The following is a 15021-nucleotide window of genomic DNA, read 5'->3' on the forward strand; positions in this document are numbered from 1 at the left end:
AGCAGGCCACACAATTTCCATCTCTTTCACATCAACTGTCTTAAGATAATTGGATTTAAATCTTCAGTCTCTGTCCTTAAGAGTTAGTGCTTTGGCTGGAGACAAGGTATTGCATTAATGTACAAATGACATTTCCCACCCTTGGCTGTTATGGCCCCCAAACCAGTTTATTGGAGAGTTCTAAGCAGCGCATCACTAAAACCTCTGCAGAAACAAAGCAAAGCAGCTAGACTGGAAGATCAAAAAACAAACCCCACACACCTTGGAGTTGCTCTGATGAAGGCCTCTGTCCTCAGGAAACAGTCCATGACTTAGGTCACGTCTGTAGGGAATCGGCCACCAAACAGACTTACAGAAAGTATTTCTGTACTTCCCAGAAAAAAATTGCAGCAAAGAATAGTTGTCTGACCTTAAGGGGTTAACTCCAATGGCAAAGATTCAGGACAGCTTTAAGCTGAAATGTTTCTTGAAAAACTGTTTGGCAGTGATGAAAGTTGTGTGCTGTAAACCAGTGTTGATATGAATCATCCTGTTTCCAAAGCTGCTTAAAAGAAAAAAATAGATCAGCCCATACTCAGTGAGAGTTATCTGGGCATGTAATTTTTTAAATTGTTTCTTAGGTAATATGTTAGTGTTTTTACAAATAAAAATATTAATAAATTATAGATAGTATGTTAATATCCATATCCTGTGCTGGGCTATTGAAATTCATCCTGTGAAATGGGGCTGTGCTACACTGGTGCTTTTGAATCATTGAGCTGGATTTCTAAGAATGGGACACTGCTGGGAGGGAATAAAATGGGAGCTGGCAATCCATTTGGTAATGGGAAAGGGAGGGTGAGCAAACCCATCCAGTTAATGAAATGGGAGCACTGAGTTACTTGTCCATGTAAAGATTTCTGGAGAATTTCTAGTACCCACTGTGACCAGGCACTAACAGATGTTGCTTCTCACTCCAGCAATTCAGTTACCCTCCCATAGTGCAGAGTGTGTGTCCAGATGCCATTTGTGCCCACTGAAAATGGCCATGTCCTACAAACCTGCTGCAGGGTACAAGGTCTGATCAAGAAGCAGAATGAGGGCAGGAGGAATTCTTGGAGAGGTGGTGTTACACCAGCAAAAGTCCTCAAGGCACTGCACAGGTTATAAGTGTTTAGGATCAAATTGTTCTATAGGATTTATGATAGCACAGGATCAGCATGGATTATCTTTTTACTGTTGGACCAAAGTCTATTGCTGTGATAAATGTGATTTCCCACAACAGAACCATGAGTTTAAATCACCAGCAAATCTGACCCCTTTAGTTTTTCTAAGATAAATAGTTGCCACATCTTCTGGGACCATCAAGTCAGAGAACAACCACAAAGACAAAGTGACAGCAAGCTGTGACTTGACAAAACACACATAAACCCTTCAAATAGGAAATGCCTGGGTTCCATTGTGTGTGCCATTGAGATGCTGTGTAATGCAGGGTAACCAAGCAGGTATAGAGCTTATACAAACCTTGCTCTTCCAAGCATGTGGCTATACAGAACTTACTCATTTTTCCTGGCCACATCCTTTTGTACCTGGAAATAGCCAACTCAAAATTCATGTTCAGCAGACTTGTATTTATTAAACAATAACTTTTATTAGAAGTCTGCTATGTATAGAGTATATCTCCTTGCAATTATGCAGTTATCAATTCTGACAGTGCCCACCAGTTAGCAGAAGTTCAGCAAGCCTTGCAAGAGAATCATGGTTTTGTGTTCTATTAAATTTGTCCTTGCCTTCCCCCACTCTCTCCACACAAAGATAAGGAATATAATTGGGGACTATTTCATTGACATGTAACTAGTTCTGTAATGTATATATACAGGTAATGTATACTTTTTAAAAAGTAAAAAAAAATAAAGAGAGAAGTGAGAAGTTCACTCTGAAGGCAGAACCTTAAATGTAGCATTGATAACAAAGTCAGCAGTTACAAGTGTATTAGTAATTTATGAGATTACCCCCTGGAGGGATTCTGTTGTACTTTATTATATCAGAACATGACATGCTTTGAATAATAATAATAAAAAAGATTAAAGCAGTAAAAAGCTTCTTTGTAATGTAACAGGCGCCTACACTGTGACTCTTATTGATGAGCTGATGATTAGGAAACAGTGTAATTATGTTTCACAAGCAGAGCAGAACAGTCCAGTCACTAAAACACTTTGAAATGAAAGCCTTTTGATTTTGTTCCACCAGAAGTATTTAATCAATAAAAGTAATGTTCTACTTTGTCTAAATAAATTAAAGGAAGGATGATTAAATACTCCTAGGAAGAAAACAAACAAACTTCAGAAACAGAAGGATAAACACAGCAACAATTATCTGCAAAACAGTTGTTGTATTTCACAGGCCTGGAGTTGTACATTTGTATGGTGGCAATGTAGGAGAGGCTGACAATAGCTAGCTTCTTTTAATGGCCATGCTCACTAGGAATTTTTCTGTAAAAAGACCACAGTATCAATTTTCCAGTCCTCCCGAGTCAAATTGCATTATTTCTAGGGCATTAGTTTGATGGCATACTTCTTTTGGGTGTAAAAGCTGTTTAAAAGGAAAGGTTGCCAATGTGTGGTCAAAGGTTTTGTTCAGCCAGTTCCCACTTCTGCTGCTACTCAGTGTGGGTATGTCTGCTTACAAGTACAAGCTCTTATTAGTGCAAGTACTGCTTGTCTACTCCAGCCCAGATTTTTTTGCCATTGATTGACATTTTTCCTTCACTGACAGCTTTGAATTACAACAGGCAGGACATCATAAAACCTTACATCTCAGCAGTCCAAATCTCCGCACTGAAAACTTGTTATCTGCAAATATTGCAAAATATTGGGGGATAGCAGGGCGACAGATTTCACCCTTCAAACATTTAGAAGCTTTAAACCCAAGTTGTACTATTGTCAGTTTATAGTTTGAGAAACACAGGAGAGTTCAAAAAAACAGAGTTAAATGAACATTACTTGATTTCGTCATGTGGATCTTGGTTTCTTCTAGGCTGCTAATTCCAAGCTCTTGCTTGGAACAGCACAGTTCAATCAGAGGGAAAAGTACTGTAGTTCAGCTTTTTTTTTTCTCTAGACAAAGCAGTTCTCTTTACTATTCTTATTTATTCTTATTCTTTTGATACCTTTTTAAGACTGATAGTAAGATAGACTACCATAAGGTCTTAATTTTTAAAAAAATCTTACTGAATATAGCTTTTAAACCACCTGATTTTTGTATTTATTCATTACCTAAATAAGGAACCTGTAGTTCCCTCAACAAATTCACTTTTCTACAGATCAATTACCAAGACACTCCTACAGTGACAACTCAAGAAACATGCAGTCAGGCATTATTTTGGGAGTTGAGATATATTAATTTTGTTTCATTCCACATTCTGATCTGAAGATTCAGACCATCTCAAAACTCAAACGCCAGAGTTCAAATTTTCAATCTTGAGCAGAAGCCTCAAATGAACAGCCCCCTTCATGTTTCAAATGGATGAATTTTCCCAAAGTTAAGCACATCCCTTGTCCATAAATGCTTCAGTGCACATCTGCGTAATGCAAGCTCAGAAGTGGGCGTATTTAAAACAAGTGTTACACGTTGTGTATTCCTGTAATGATGCATTATTTCTGTCTCTGCCCCCTTTTCTCAGTGTGTACAAAAGGTCAAGTAGTGACAGGACAGTACCGTATGCTGGCCAAGCACGGGGGATACGTATGGCTGGAGACCCAGGGAACGGTGATTTACAATACCCGAAACCTGCAGCCCCAGTGCATCGTCTGCGTCAACTACGTGCTCAGGTGGGTTCAGGGCACACACGTGTGCATTCACGTGCTGCAGAAACGCAATGTTTGGAGGAACTTTTCAAGGGTCTATTTATTCAACGTTGTTGTTCCAAAATCAGTTTAGTCATGTTTGTTCAGTCTTGTTTACTGATGTTAGACATCGATGAAAAATGTGGCGTGCCTGTTCCCATACGCGCTGTTGAAATACACCACAGCCTTTCTGCTTTGCAGAGCGGCTGCTGTGCTCGTACAGCAGAGTATATGGTCTGCACTGAAGATTTTATTGTGCAACACAACTGCTTATGTGTTTTGTTTTTCTAATGCTGTGACCAAGAGATAAAACTAAGTAGTAACTCTATCGTATGTTGCTAGGAGAAGCTGTTTACAGCCTTAAAAATCAGGACCAATCAGAAGTTTTGCCTTCATTTGGCAAAACTCAAGATTTTTTGCTCCTAGTTGGGGCCAAAATAGGAAATACTTATTTGAGTGATAGTCTGGGTCATTACAGCCTCAACTACATCCCTTTAAAAAGCAGAGCAACAAAGCCCTGAGTATTCCCACAGAAGTCCTGACCACACTCTCTGCGTCATCCGAAATGGTGGTGCTCAGCAACGCTGGAACTGTGCCTCGCCTGTCGAGAGCCTGGCACGCAACCGAGCGGCCAAAGTGCTCCTATAGCCCCAGCTTGTGCTGCCTACTTTATCCACATCTTTCATCTTTACGGTACAAAACACCTAAAACCTGTTCTCTCCTTAGTGAAATTGAGAAGAATGATGTTGTGTTCTCCATGGACCAAACAGAATCACTCTTCAAGCCTCACCTGCTGACAATGAACACTGCCTATGACAGCGGCATCCCTGCGACAGAGAAGAGTGACTTCTTGTTTACTAAGCTAAAGGAAGAACCAGAGGAACTTGCTCAGCTGGCACCAACACCTGGTGATGCCATTATTTCCCTGGATTTTGGTTAGTATTTGTATAAATTATTTTTGTGCAACAAAGAGCCACATGTGAGCCTGCATTTAGGAACTTAATAGACAAAGTCTGTTTGCTGTGTGTACAAATTGTGAGTAATGGCTAAAAGAGCCCACATGCTCACACCAGTGGAAAATTTCTGTGAATGAGAGCAGGATCAGGCTTTCTTGCTGACTAAATAACGTGCATTAAGTCTATGCCAACTTATTGTCATGGCAACTAGGAGCAGTGTTTACTTTTAATGAATAGCTGCAGTTATATCATAACACTGCACCAGCTAAAAGTACTCATTAATATTGTTAAAACCCCATCCAGGAACACAGAAGTTTGAGGAAGCCCCTGCCTTCACCAATGCTGTTTTGACACCAAACAAAGCGTGGCCAGTGGAAGTGAAAAGCCACCCTGCTCAAGGTGAAACACTGACGATACCATCCTTTACAATGCCTCAGATTGCACCTGGCAGCAGTACTCCAAGTGCAAGCAGCAACAGTAGCTGTTCCACGGTAAGAAGAGCTTAAAAAAACATTAAAAGCAGGATATGTTTTGTATCCAAATCCCATCAATATATATAGACAACATTTTTGTGTTGGCAGTCCTGCCTCACTTCTTATTAGCAAGGCCAAGAGTATCTGTATTCTTCCTATACTGTATCATGCCTTAAGAATTAATAGCAAAACTATGAAATGGGAACAATATCCTGGCTTCACACTGCAGTCCTCATTGTCACCCAGCTGTCCCTCTAGTAATTACTGTAACATATAAAACAACTAGTAGGAGAACATGCTACCACCTTTCATGGAGTTAGCCTTATATAAAAAGCTAGTATACAACTGTGTGGCCACTGGGATCATTGCCCCAGAGCCATCCTCCTTCTCTTAAGTAGAAGCTGTAGCTTTTAGGAAGCTTAGCCAAGTCAGGCTTTTGAGAGCAGCTCCTTGGAGTTTCCCACTGAAGAAATGAATCTGCTTCTGTGGCACTGCCCCCAGGAGCTGGAGCCACTCTTAGCAGAGGGCAGCCAGTCTTAAGAAAATCACAGAGGTATTGCTAAGCATCTTCTTTCTTGACAAAAGTATTTAATGGTGTATATTTCTTGTTGCTGGTCTGAGCTGCCAAAAAACATTTAAAATAGGATGACAACTAGGTTCCTGTAATGGATGCCTATGTTTTGCACTGACACTCTTGTGTCAGAAAAGCTTCTGATAGAAGTGGACAGTTTTGGGTTCTGAGCCCACTAAATGCACCGTCTGCCCATTCACTTTTCATAGGAAAGGTCTGTTAATGAATAACAGCATGGCATAAATGACACGATGCTAAGCCAGCATTGTGGTTGTCTTCCTGCTTAGAACAAATTGTTATTTCCATGCAGCCCAGCAGCCCAGGAGATTATTACTGTTCTGTGGATGAAGATCTTAAGATCGAGGTGATTGAAAAGCTTTTTGCCATGGACACAGAATCAAAAAGTCAGTGCACCTCCCAGGTAATGAACTCTCTCTTCTAAAAGCCACCAAGATCAGTCTCCTACTAGTAGTAGACAGTGCAGCTGCTACTTGTGTTGTGTGTGCAGATATTGGGATACAGCATTTAAACTGCATTTGCACATGCACACCAAATCTTTGATGCACATTAACAAAACAGTGCACTTCCAAAAGCTGCCATGTCAATCTCTGTCCCTAACTCTCTGAAACACGAGGTTTGAAGTGTCACTGTGGTGGCACTGCTAATCACCAGAGATTGCAAAATGTGGAGGCTTCTGTAGATAGGATAAGGAGTATAAGCAGCAGCAATTTGTTTTTAAATGCAGCCAAATGGCTAATGAGCAAACATCCTTTCTAGGACAAAATATAAATAAACTAATTCTTGCAAAACACCCAAAGGAGAGAGGGGTCCCCTCATAGCACACACCTCCTTTAACTACAATAATGAAAACTCATTTTAGATATATGCTTCCTCTTTTGCCTCTTGAAGGTTTTCAGAGAGACCAGAAAATTACTTTCACATAAAGTAACACACAGTCTCCATCTCCTGCATTCTAATAATGATGTAAGTGTAGAAATTTTCCCTATAAATAAATAAACAAACCCACTATTACAACATTACAGCAAGTGAGCTAGTGAATAAAAGGTGTGGGCCTGATTCAGCTTGCTGAACTTTAAATACTTCATTGAAATGCTTTGTGAAGAGCTTGTGCTTTATAGTCGAGAAAAAGGAACAGGCACCACTGATTGGTAGCGCAGACCTCACACTCATCTCTATTTATTAATCCTACAGAAAGTTTGGGATGCTGCTTCAATTTGCTAACAAAATTTGCAGGCTTAGGTAGGCTGTAATCCATGTTCTGAAGAAATTTCGTCTAGGTCTGGACATAGAAATGAAAGCAAGAGAAAGAGCAGACAGATAGGAGAGAAGTGTGGAGTAGGATGAAACTCACTGCAAGACTTCACATGTGCAAACTTCAGTATTGTCAGATTCAGTGTCTGCTTGCTCAGGTGTGTCCCACCACATCAGCTGCTTTTGGTGGGAAAAACAAGTATTATAAAAGTGCTGCAGGGGTGTTATGAGCTGACTGGGGAGCCAACATTGATTATCCTCTCTGTTCGGCTCTGGTCAAATGCCGAGAGAAGTGAATGTGGGTGTGACTAGTCCTCCTAGGGAGAAAAGAATACAGATTTAAGTGTGATAATGTCCTTCTGGCTAAATTTTTTCAACCCTTGCATTTTTAGACACCTTTTTTAGTGTAGCTGAATTGTGAGAAAGCTGTGTTTTTTATTTTAACATGAAAACCCTGAGGTTGAACTACATGCCACGTGTTGTAGAGTCTTGGCAGACAAGTTATTCAAAGCTTAGTGAAACAGCATCTACTTCAGATCACAGGAGGATCTGGAGGCTGCATGCAAGCTGCTTTAACAAATATTGCTCCTCTGAGAGGTTTTTTCCTTCAGTTTGTTGTCTTAATTTTCCTGCTGATGATAATACAATGAACATGTATGCTAGCATAGAAATAAGACATCTTTAAAGAGGAGTTGGCTGGTTTCATTAGGTAAATTTGGCATACAGTGATTTTTCAGCTTTGCATCTATTAGTATTCCATATCACACAAACTGCCACAACTATTACTAATTTATAGTTTCTTTATGAACTTCATCTTTCCACAGACTGACTTTAATGAACTGGACCTTGAAACCTTGGCTCCTTACATTCCTATGGATGGAGAAGATTTCCAGCTCAGCCCCATCTGCCAAGAAGAAAGTCCTCTCTGTGAAAGTGCACAAAATACCCAGCAGCATCTAAGTAGCATGAGTACCATCTTCCAACCCCTCGCTCCTACTTCACAGAATCAGTTCCTCCCAGAGAAATATTGCCCACAGCTATCAAATGAAAAAAATAACTCTGGTCATGGGTCCCTGTCATCGGTGTTCTTCAACAATATGAATAGGTCATCATTGCCACCATACCATGACCAAGCCAGCACTCCCCTGTCTTCAATGGGAGGAAGATCAAACACCCAGTGGCCACCTGATCCTCCATTAGAATATGTTCCTGCAAAATGGAGACTCATGGATAAATACTCAGGATCCCTAACAAGTTCCCCCTCGGGCCCACCAATAACTTCTCAGAGAGTGCCCATATACAAAAAAAGGTATGTGTTTCTGTAGTATAACTATGTATATTTACAAAAAAAAATATTTTGGGAAATGAGAAGGGTCGTAATCTTGAAAATTAATTTTTCTCAATTCAACTGAAACAATTTGTTGTGATAGGCATCAGACTGCAGCTCTGGGGAAATTAATGTGGTGCTCTCCCAGTGGCAGTGAGTCTGGAGGAAGCAGAAGTGGGCTAATTTTTCATTGCCTGTAAGGATAGGCAAATGAATTTCCTGCTGGTCCAGTTAAAATTACACCAGTAATTTTGCAAAGCATGCTTGACTTTATTTAAGAGCAGTACCAAAAAGACTTACTGGTACAGCAGTAGCAGGGACGGACACACACATACGTTCTTACCTTGCATATATTTTCTGCACAACAGAAAATGGGGAAGAGAGAGGAATGAAAGTACATTATTGCTGGCATATGTAAATACTACAGCCAAGAATTAAATTGCAGGCTCTATTTCTACAACCTTTTTGTTTGCTTTCTTACACATGTGAACAGTATGTGATGAGATGTAGATCAGAGGGCACAGTCCTAGAAGTTGCCTCATAGCTAGAAGTTTCTCTGTAGCTCTTGTCAGTGTTGCTCATACTGACATGTTCATGAGGTACATAAAATAGCAATGGTCATTTTTAAATACGAAGCTGTGCAGTTTGCTTTTTGGGATTTCTTGTTGGCAGAAATACCAGTATCTGAATATGCATCTGGAAAGAAAGGGTTTGTCCCCAGTCAACAACTTGTGTGTTCATACTTAGTATGTAAAGCAAGGGAACATGCATGGCTCTCAAATCCAACTCTTAAGAATTACATTACTTTCTTTTCCACAGCATTTTTTGTCTGCCTGGAGATCCCTAGAGGCTGTTTATGCTAAACTTTCATAAGTCTTTGATCCCAAACGTCAAAAGTTTCTAAAGATGGTGGGATGACTAATAACAGGAAATAAAAACATTTGATGTTTGAGATCTGTGCACTGGCAAGTCTGACACTTTAAATGTCTTTAAATGAAAGAAGAATCTGTATAAGTGAACCAGATTATTTCGATTTGCCTTCCTGTGCACTCACAAAGATGTCCTCTCCACAGGCCCCTGGATGCTTTTGGACAACGAGGCATAGATATAAACCCAGCAAGACTTGCTCTGTCTAACAGTTTGAAACTGAAGCGACAACTGGATTATGAAGAACAAGCCTTGCAACAACTGAGTGGGGTAATCATAAGAAATGCATCCCCTTCACAACTTTGGACTCACCATGGTCATCAGTGTAATTGTTTGTTTTGCTTCCCTTCTCATTCTAGGGAGATCCATCTGTCATTAACCCATCTCACTTAATGTGGAAGAGAATGAAATTTCTCAAGGGGGAAAACTGTTCCTTGGTTACAGAAAAGAAGTCTCTCAGCACAAGTGTTCTTACTGGTAAGACAAAAGAAAGTGGTTTTGCAATGTTACATATTTAAACACCATTTTAAGACAGGTTGAATAGGGAAAAAAGCTCTTTCAAAAGGAAATGTAAATAAGCTCTGTAAATATTACACCAAGCCACAATTAAAGACCAAGTTGTATGGCTAAGAGCTGAACAATGTAAAGGCACATTTGATAAGTACCGTTTAGTTGGTTTCACGGATGTTCACACACTTGCTTGGGAGGGAACAGAAAACAGCTTGATGGAGCTGTGTTTAGCTCCTGCTGATCCAAGGTGTGAATATCTCACACCTCATCTGAGATGTGAATATCTCACATCTCAGAGATAGAACAGATATGCTTCTCTACAACACTGTGTTTCCTTACAGAAGCGTATCTTGACTGCAATACTACTGCTAGAGCTGGGGCTATTTCTAGATTTCCTTTGTCATAACATGCAGATTTGCCTATGCTGTAGCACCACCACACTGATGTTCACTTTGCTTTGGATCAATATTATCTACTATAATTATTGCACTGGCTTCATTTAGCTTTTTCTTTTTCTCTACTATTTAAATAACAGATGAATTTTTCTGTAACTCGAGAGGTCTGAGCCAACCAATCAATCAACTGCAGCAACAGCAGCAGCAGCATCAACTCACCTGTGACAGTCCGGGTGAGAATTTGAAAGCAGGAGCGTTTCCCCCTCTGTTTTACAGTTCCCATTGTCAGGACTACAGTGTCCAGCCAGCTCATAAAGCATCAGGTAAGAGCTGTCAAACACAGGCATTGGAAAATGTTGGTATTTTGTTCCAATACTGATTCCATGAAAAAGAAAAAAAAAAAAATGTGGAGGAGAAGGATGATAAAAATCAAAATACAGCACAAAAAATCAGTTTTGTGGTTTAGTGTGAAACTGTAATGTTTACATTTGTAATACATGAGAAAAATATTTTTACCCTCCATTTCAGTTAAAGTTAACACCTTTTGACCTTGGAGGACCCATCATCCTCCATCCATACTCTTGTCTTCTGATAGAATTGATTATTATATTGTACTAAACAACTTTGCTGCAGCATCGATATGGAGGTTTGAAGGTTAGACTCTTAACATGTACCTTCTAAATGTTGAAATAAGTAATAAAAGGAGACACGTGTCTGTCTCTTTTAATACATGAGAGGAGTGGCATCAATTCAGACACCATGTCTTTTACTACAGCTTTTCTCATCTGCACCAATGGAGTTTTTCTCAGAACAATCTCAGTTTGGGGGTGGAGGTGAAAAACTGCCCTTGTTTGTGTGACACCCTTGCAGCAGTTTAAGGAGGGGCAGAGCACAGGTTTGCTCTGACACCTGGAACTGCCGGTGGTTTGAGGCGTATTGACGTAAAAACAGAATGAAACTGCTGTAAACAGAAGAGGTGGGAGGAAACAAGTGCCCTTTCTAGTCTCAGCACCTTCGCTGCTGTGTTCCAGGTCTGACCAGCCGCCTGCTGGGGCCCTCCTTTGAGCCCTACCTGCTGCCTGAGCTGACGAGATACGACTGTGAGGTGAACGTGCCCGTGCTGGGCAGCTCCACGCTGCTGCAGGGCAGCGAGCTGCTGCGGGCGCTGGACCAGGCCACCTGAGCGAGCGCGCCAGCGCCACGGCCGCACTGCTCAAACAGCTTCTGGTTCAAATATATTTCTGCAGGTAGACAATTTCTAATACCAGTACACTTTCACAGGATTTTACTTAGATATTGAACCTGTCCACATTACCAAATAGTGGCCTTTTGAAGTTACTCACTTTATTATTCATATTAAAGAAATACATCTACTGTATTTTCTCTATTGCAATTAAACTGGTGTTTAGAGAGTTTGATTACCCTCCCCTTATCTCATTACCTGTAATTTATAGTCTGAATTTTTTTTTTTTCAAATTTCATGCTAATAAAAAGCTGTGGTATAAATGCCTCATCATGTGATACTTTGGCTGCAGTACTGCAAAGATATATTTTATTGCCAAAGATGGATGAAACAAATTTGATCTCCAACCACAGTTTTTTGTTGATCTGCCAAATTAAAATCCTTCGAGTCTTTCTGTTTTCCAGCATTTATTTTATTGTAACTTTAATAACTTTTGGAAAAGCATACTAAGGAAAAATCCCAGCCTTCTGCCTCCCATCCCTTTCCTTCATTTTTATATACTTTGTTGAAAGAAATGTGAATGGTGAAATGCAATGTTTGTGGGTATCTGTGAAAGTTGCACGTTTTAAGCTTTTTTCCTCAGAAGCAAGCCACGTTCTCAGCTGCCTTAACCTGGCTTAGCTCTACAGCCAAGGGAATCCTACAGATTTGTCCCAGTGGAGGATTTAGGCCTGTGTTTTTGTTTGTGTTGAGGTTTCTTGTTCTGTTCTTTGTTGTTGCCTTTATTTTTTACACAAAACAGATTTTTTTTTTAATTATTATCTCTCTCTGGGTCAGTTGTTAATCATCTCTTGGTACTTTTGCTATATCTATGACACAACTATTTTAAGAGCTGTTTCTGCTAGGAACTTGTAGTATTTGTTATGCTGTTGCTGATATTTCAGGAATCAGAGCAGTGGCCAGTACTAACACCTCTGATTAATGTTACCCTTTTCCATTTTATATGCCAGCTAGCAATATAATTGCAATATTGAATCAAAAAATCTCAAAATAGTATTTTCCAGAGTATTAGGCTGGCTCAGTTGTAATTAGACAAAAAGAATTAGGGATTGCATAGTGAGATAAATATCCAGCAGCGAGGTCCCTCATTTTTACTTGCCTTACATTTATCAGTAGCTAGAAAGTCATTAAAAGGCATGCAGACATTTTCAGAGCTCCTTTTCAACTATCATTAATTGTCATGCACATATTTGAAAAATAGGGCTTTGAATGCTTTCAAAGGGTTTTGAAAATTAAAATTACAGCATCTCTAAACAGCAAAAAATAATACAATAAAAGGCTGGTGAGCAGTTCTGACTTAAAAATACATAAAAACTTAGATCTGTGTTGGGATCTATCTTGTTTCCTCCACTGGTATAAATCACTGTAGATTCACTGAAGAAAATGAAACAGTGGCAAAGTACAAAAGGTAAAAATCTGGCCCAGAAACTTAGAACAAAAATATATTTTTGAGACTTCTGAGTCTGCTGAAGCCTGGTGTATAAAATTGCTTTATTTCATGCACTGACACTTGCATAGAGAGAGCCTTGGGTTCATAGAGCACTTCAGAGTTCGCTGTGCTAAGCAAGTCTTAACCACACATACTTAGAAAAGCTGAAGACCTTTTGTTATGGGTACATGATGTAAAAAAAAAAAAACTTCCTATTGTAGGCAATCTTTCAAGAGTTTATTACCAAAAATAATCTACTCATAAAGTGAAGTAATTACTGTGTGAAAAAAATTATTGTAAGCATCAACATGTGATGAAAATTGGCCATCCACATTTGACAAATTTGCAGTGGCACAGACTTAAGGCTTCAAGGATTAAAGACACTTGAATACTGCTCTTCTGTTCCTTATTTGTGTAGTTTCAGCATTAAAAATGTTATACCCTAACAGTTTACTAAAACACTCTGAAAAAATATTCTATGTCTTAATATTAATCATACTTTTTATCATAATTATTTCATAATCTATATTGCTGAATTCTTATTGACAATATTATAACTGTATGGGAACTTTAACTTGATAAGGAAATGTATTTTGACACTGATACCTTATTAAAGTATACTGATCCTAAATTCTTTGTGACTCATTTGCTATGAATTTGTTATTTGTTGTATCATTGTAAAAAAAAGTATTTATTAAATTATTTATAGAAAATAAAGGTTTGCATTGATCTTTGAAGACTGAGAGAACAATCAAATGTTACCCATGTTTGAGAGCTGGGAAGGAGCCTGCCAAAGGTCCATACTATCAACTGCTTTGTAGAGTTTACCTGGCTTCCCTCAAATGAAGAAGTAATGCCCTGGAACCAGACCACTGCCCTTCTGGAACTTGTCCTGTGGCTCAGACTGCTGCTTCTATCTCAAAACTGAGGAACTGAGGGTGCCTTTTGTAATGCTACCCTTACCAAAAAAAAAAAGAGAGAGAAAATTAACTCCACCAAGTCACAGTTTAGAGGCTGAATTTCCACAGTTCCCAACCTGAGCTTTGGTGGAGAAATAGAAGCCATCATATTCTAGCAGTCTTGGCAAGCCCCTGACTTATGGGCTTTCCCCATCAAATCCTTCCAAGCCTCTGCTTCACCCTGACTGTAGTCATTAATCCCAATGCTGCTGTTAAACAGGTCAGTCCTTTTCCATATAGAAAATGCCAGTTTTGCCTGTGCAAAACACATAGTAGGAGACAGACACATTAAAAAATTAATTTCCAAACATGCATCTAAACTTCAGTGCTGTGTGGAAGCTGTTAATGCTTGATCCTTCTGATAACTGCCTTTGAAACATGCTGTGCCTACACAGCCAGTGAGCTGCTCAAGCAGCAGCAATTCTTGTGAAGAGGCTGCAAAAGTGGGCTATTGTTACCTCCTTTCTCAGACAGGACACTCTGTAGGAGTAGAAACCAAATCCTTGCCTCTAAATCTGTTGCAATTAACATTAACTATACAAAACTCTCCCTTTTAAACTAGCCAGTCAGTCTTTGTCTAAGTGTCCCTAGGACTAACTCAGATCCTAATCCAACTGAGTATTGAAAAAAGTAACAGGAAAATTAATTGAAAAAACCAAAAAACAATCTCTGAAATAGAGATTAACCTGTTGAGATCAACTTCTATCTTTTGAAGAGTGCAATAGCTAACTGTTAATATAAATTAGTGCTGTCAGGCATTATTTTTGGGGTGTCCAAACAGCTGATTGCTCACACACTCATACTTAAGAGGGTCCTGCAGTCACCATTCCCACGTTCAAATAGCTGAAGGAACATATTTGTAGTACCTTGAGCTGCCTATTTTCTTTCTCCCTCTAAACACTTCCCCCAGCTAAACACTTCTCATGTTAGTGAGTTTTAGTGGGTTTTCCTTACATATATGAACATTCTAGGCAGCTAAACTCTGACAGTACAATTTACATACCCCAAAGACCCAAACCACCCTGGTCAGAAACACGATGCAACCTATGAATTAATAGCTGAGTTTTCTTCTGCTGAACAGGGATTTATGGCAGCTTCCTAATTTTCTTTTCTCCCCAGTAGGCTAGCAGAAGTG

General features: G+C 39.5%; 1 protein-coding gene across 1 annotated transcript in view; it reads left to right on the top strand.

Moving 5' to 3' along the window:
• EPAS1 (endothelial PAS domain protein 1) overlaps positions 1-13644 on the top strand; it is a 77190-nt gene extending 63546 nt beyond the window's left edge. Inside the window, exons 8-16 of the mRNA XM_054280161.1 lie at positions 3662-3809; positions 4551-4759; positions 5084-5271; positions 6135-6245; positions 7921-8405; positions 9497-9620; positions 9710-9827; positions 10396-10578; positions 11287-13644. Coding sequence (XP_054136136.1) covers positions 3662-3809; positions 4551-4759; positions 5084-5271; positions 6135-6245; positions 7921-8405; positions 9497-9620; positions 9710-9827; positions 10396-10578; positions 11287-11438 — 1718 coding nt within the window. The 3' untranslated portion in view covers positions 11439-13644. The remainder of the gene's footprint in view (positions 1-3661; positions 3810-4550; positions 4760-5083; positions 5272-6134; positions 6246-7920; positions 8406-9496; positions 9621-9709; positions 9828-10395; positions 10579-11286) is intronic.
• The last annotated feature ends 1377 nt before the right edge of the window (positions 13645-15021 follow it).

The sequence above is a fragment of the Melozone crissalis genome, unplaced genomic scaffold, assembly GCF_028551555.1.
Source record: "Melozone crissalis strain CALT ecotype California unplaced genomic scaffold, PUWL_Pcris_2 ptg000027l_1, whole genome shotgun sequence".
NCBI classification, from domain to species: domain Eukaryota; kingdom Metazoa; phylum Chordata; class Aves; order Passeriformes; family Passerellidae; genus Melozone; species Melozone crissalis.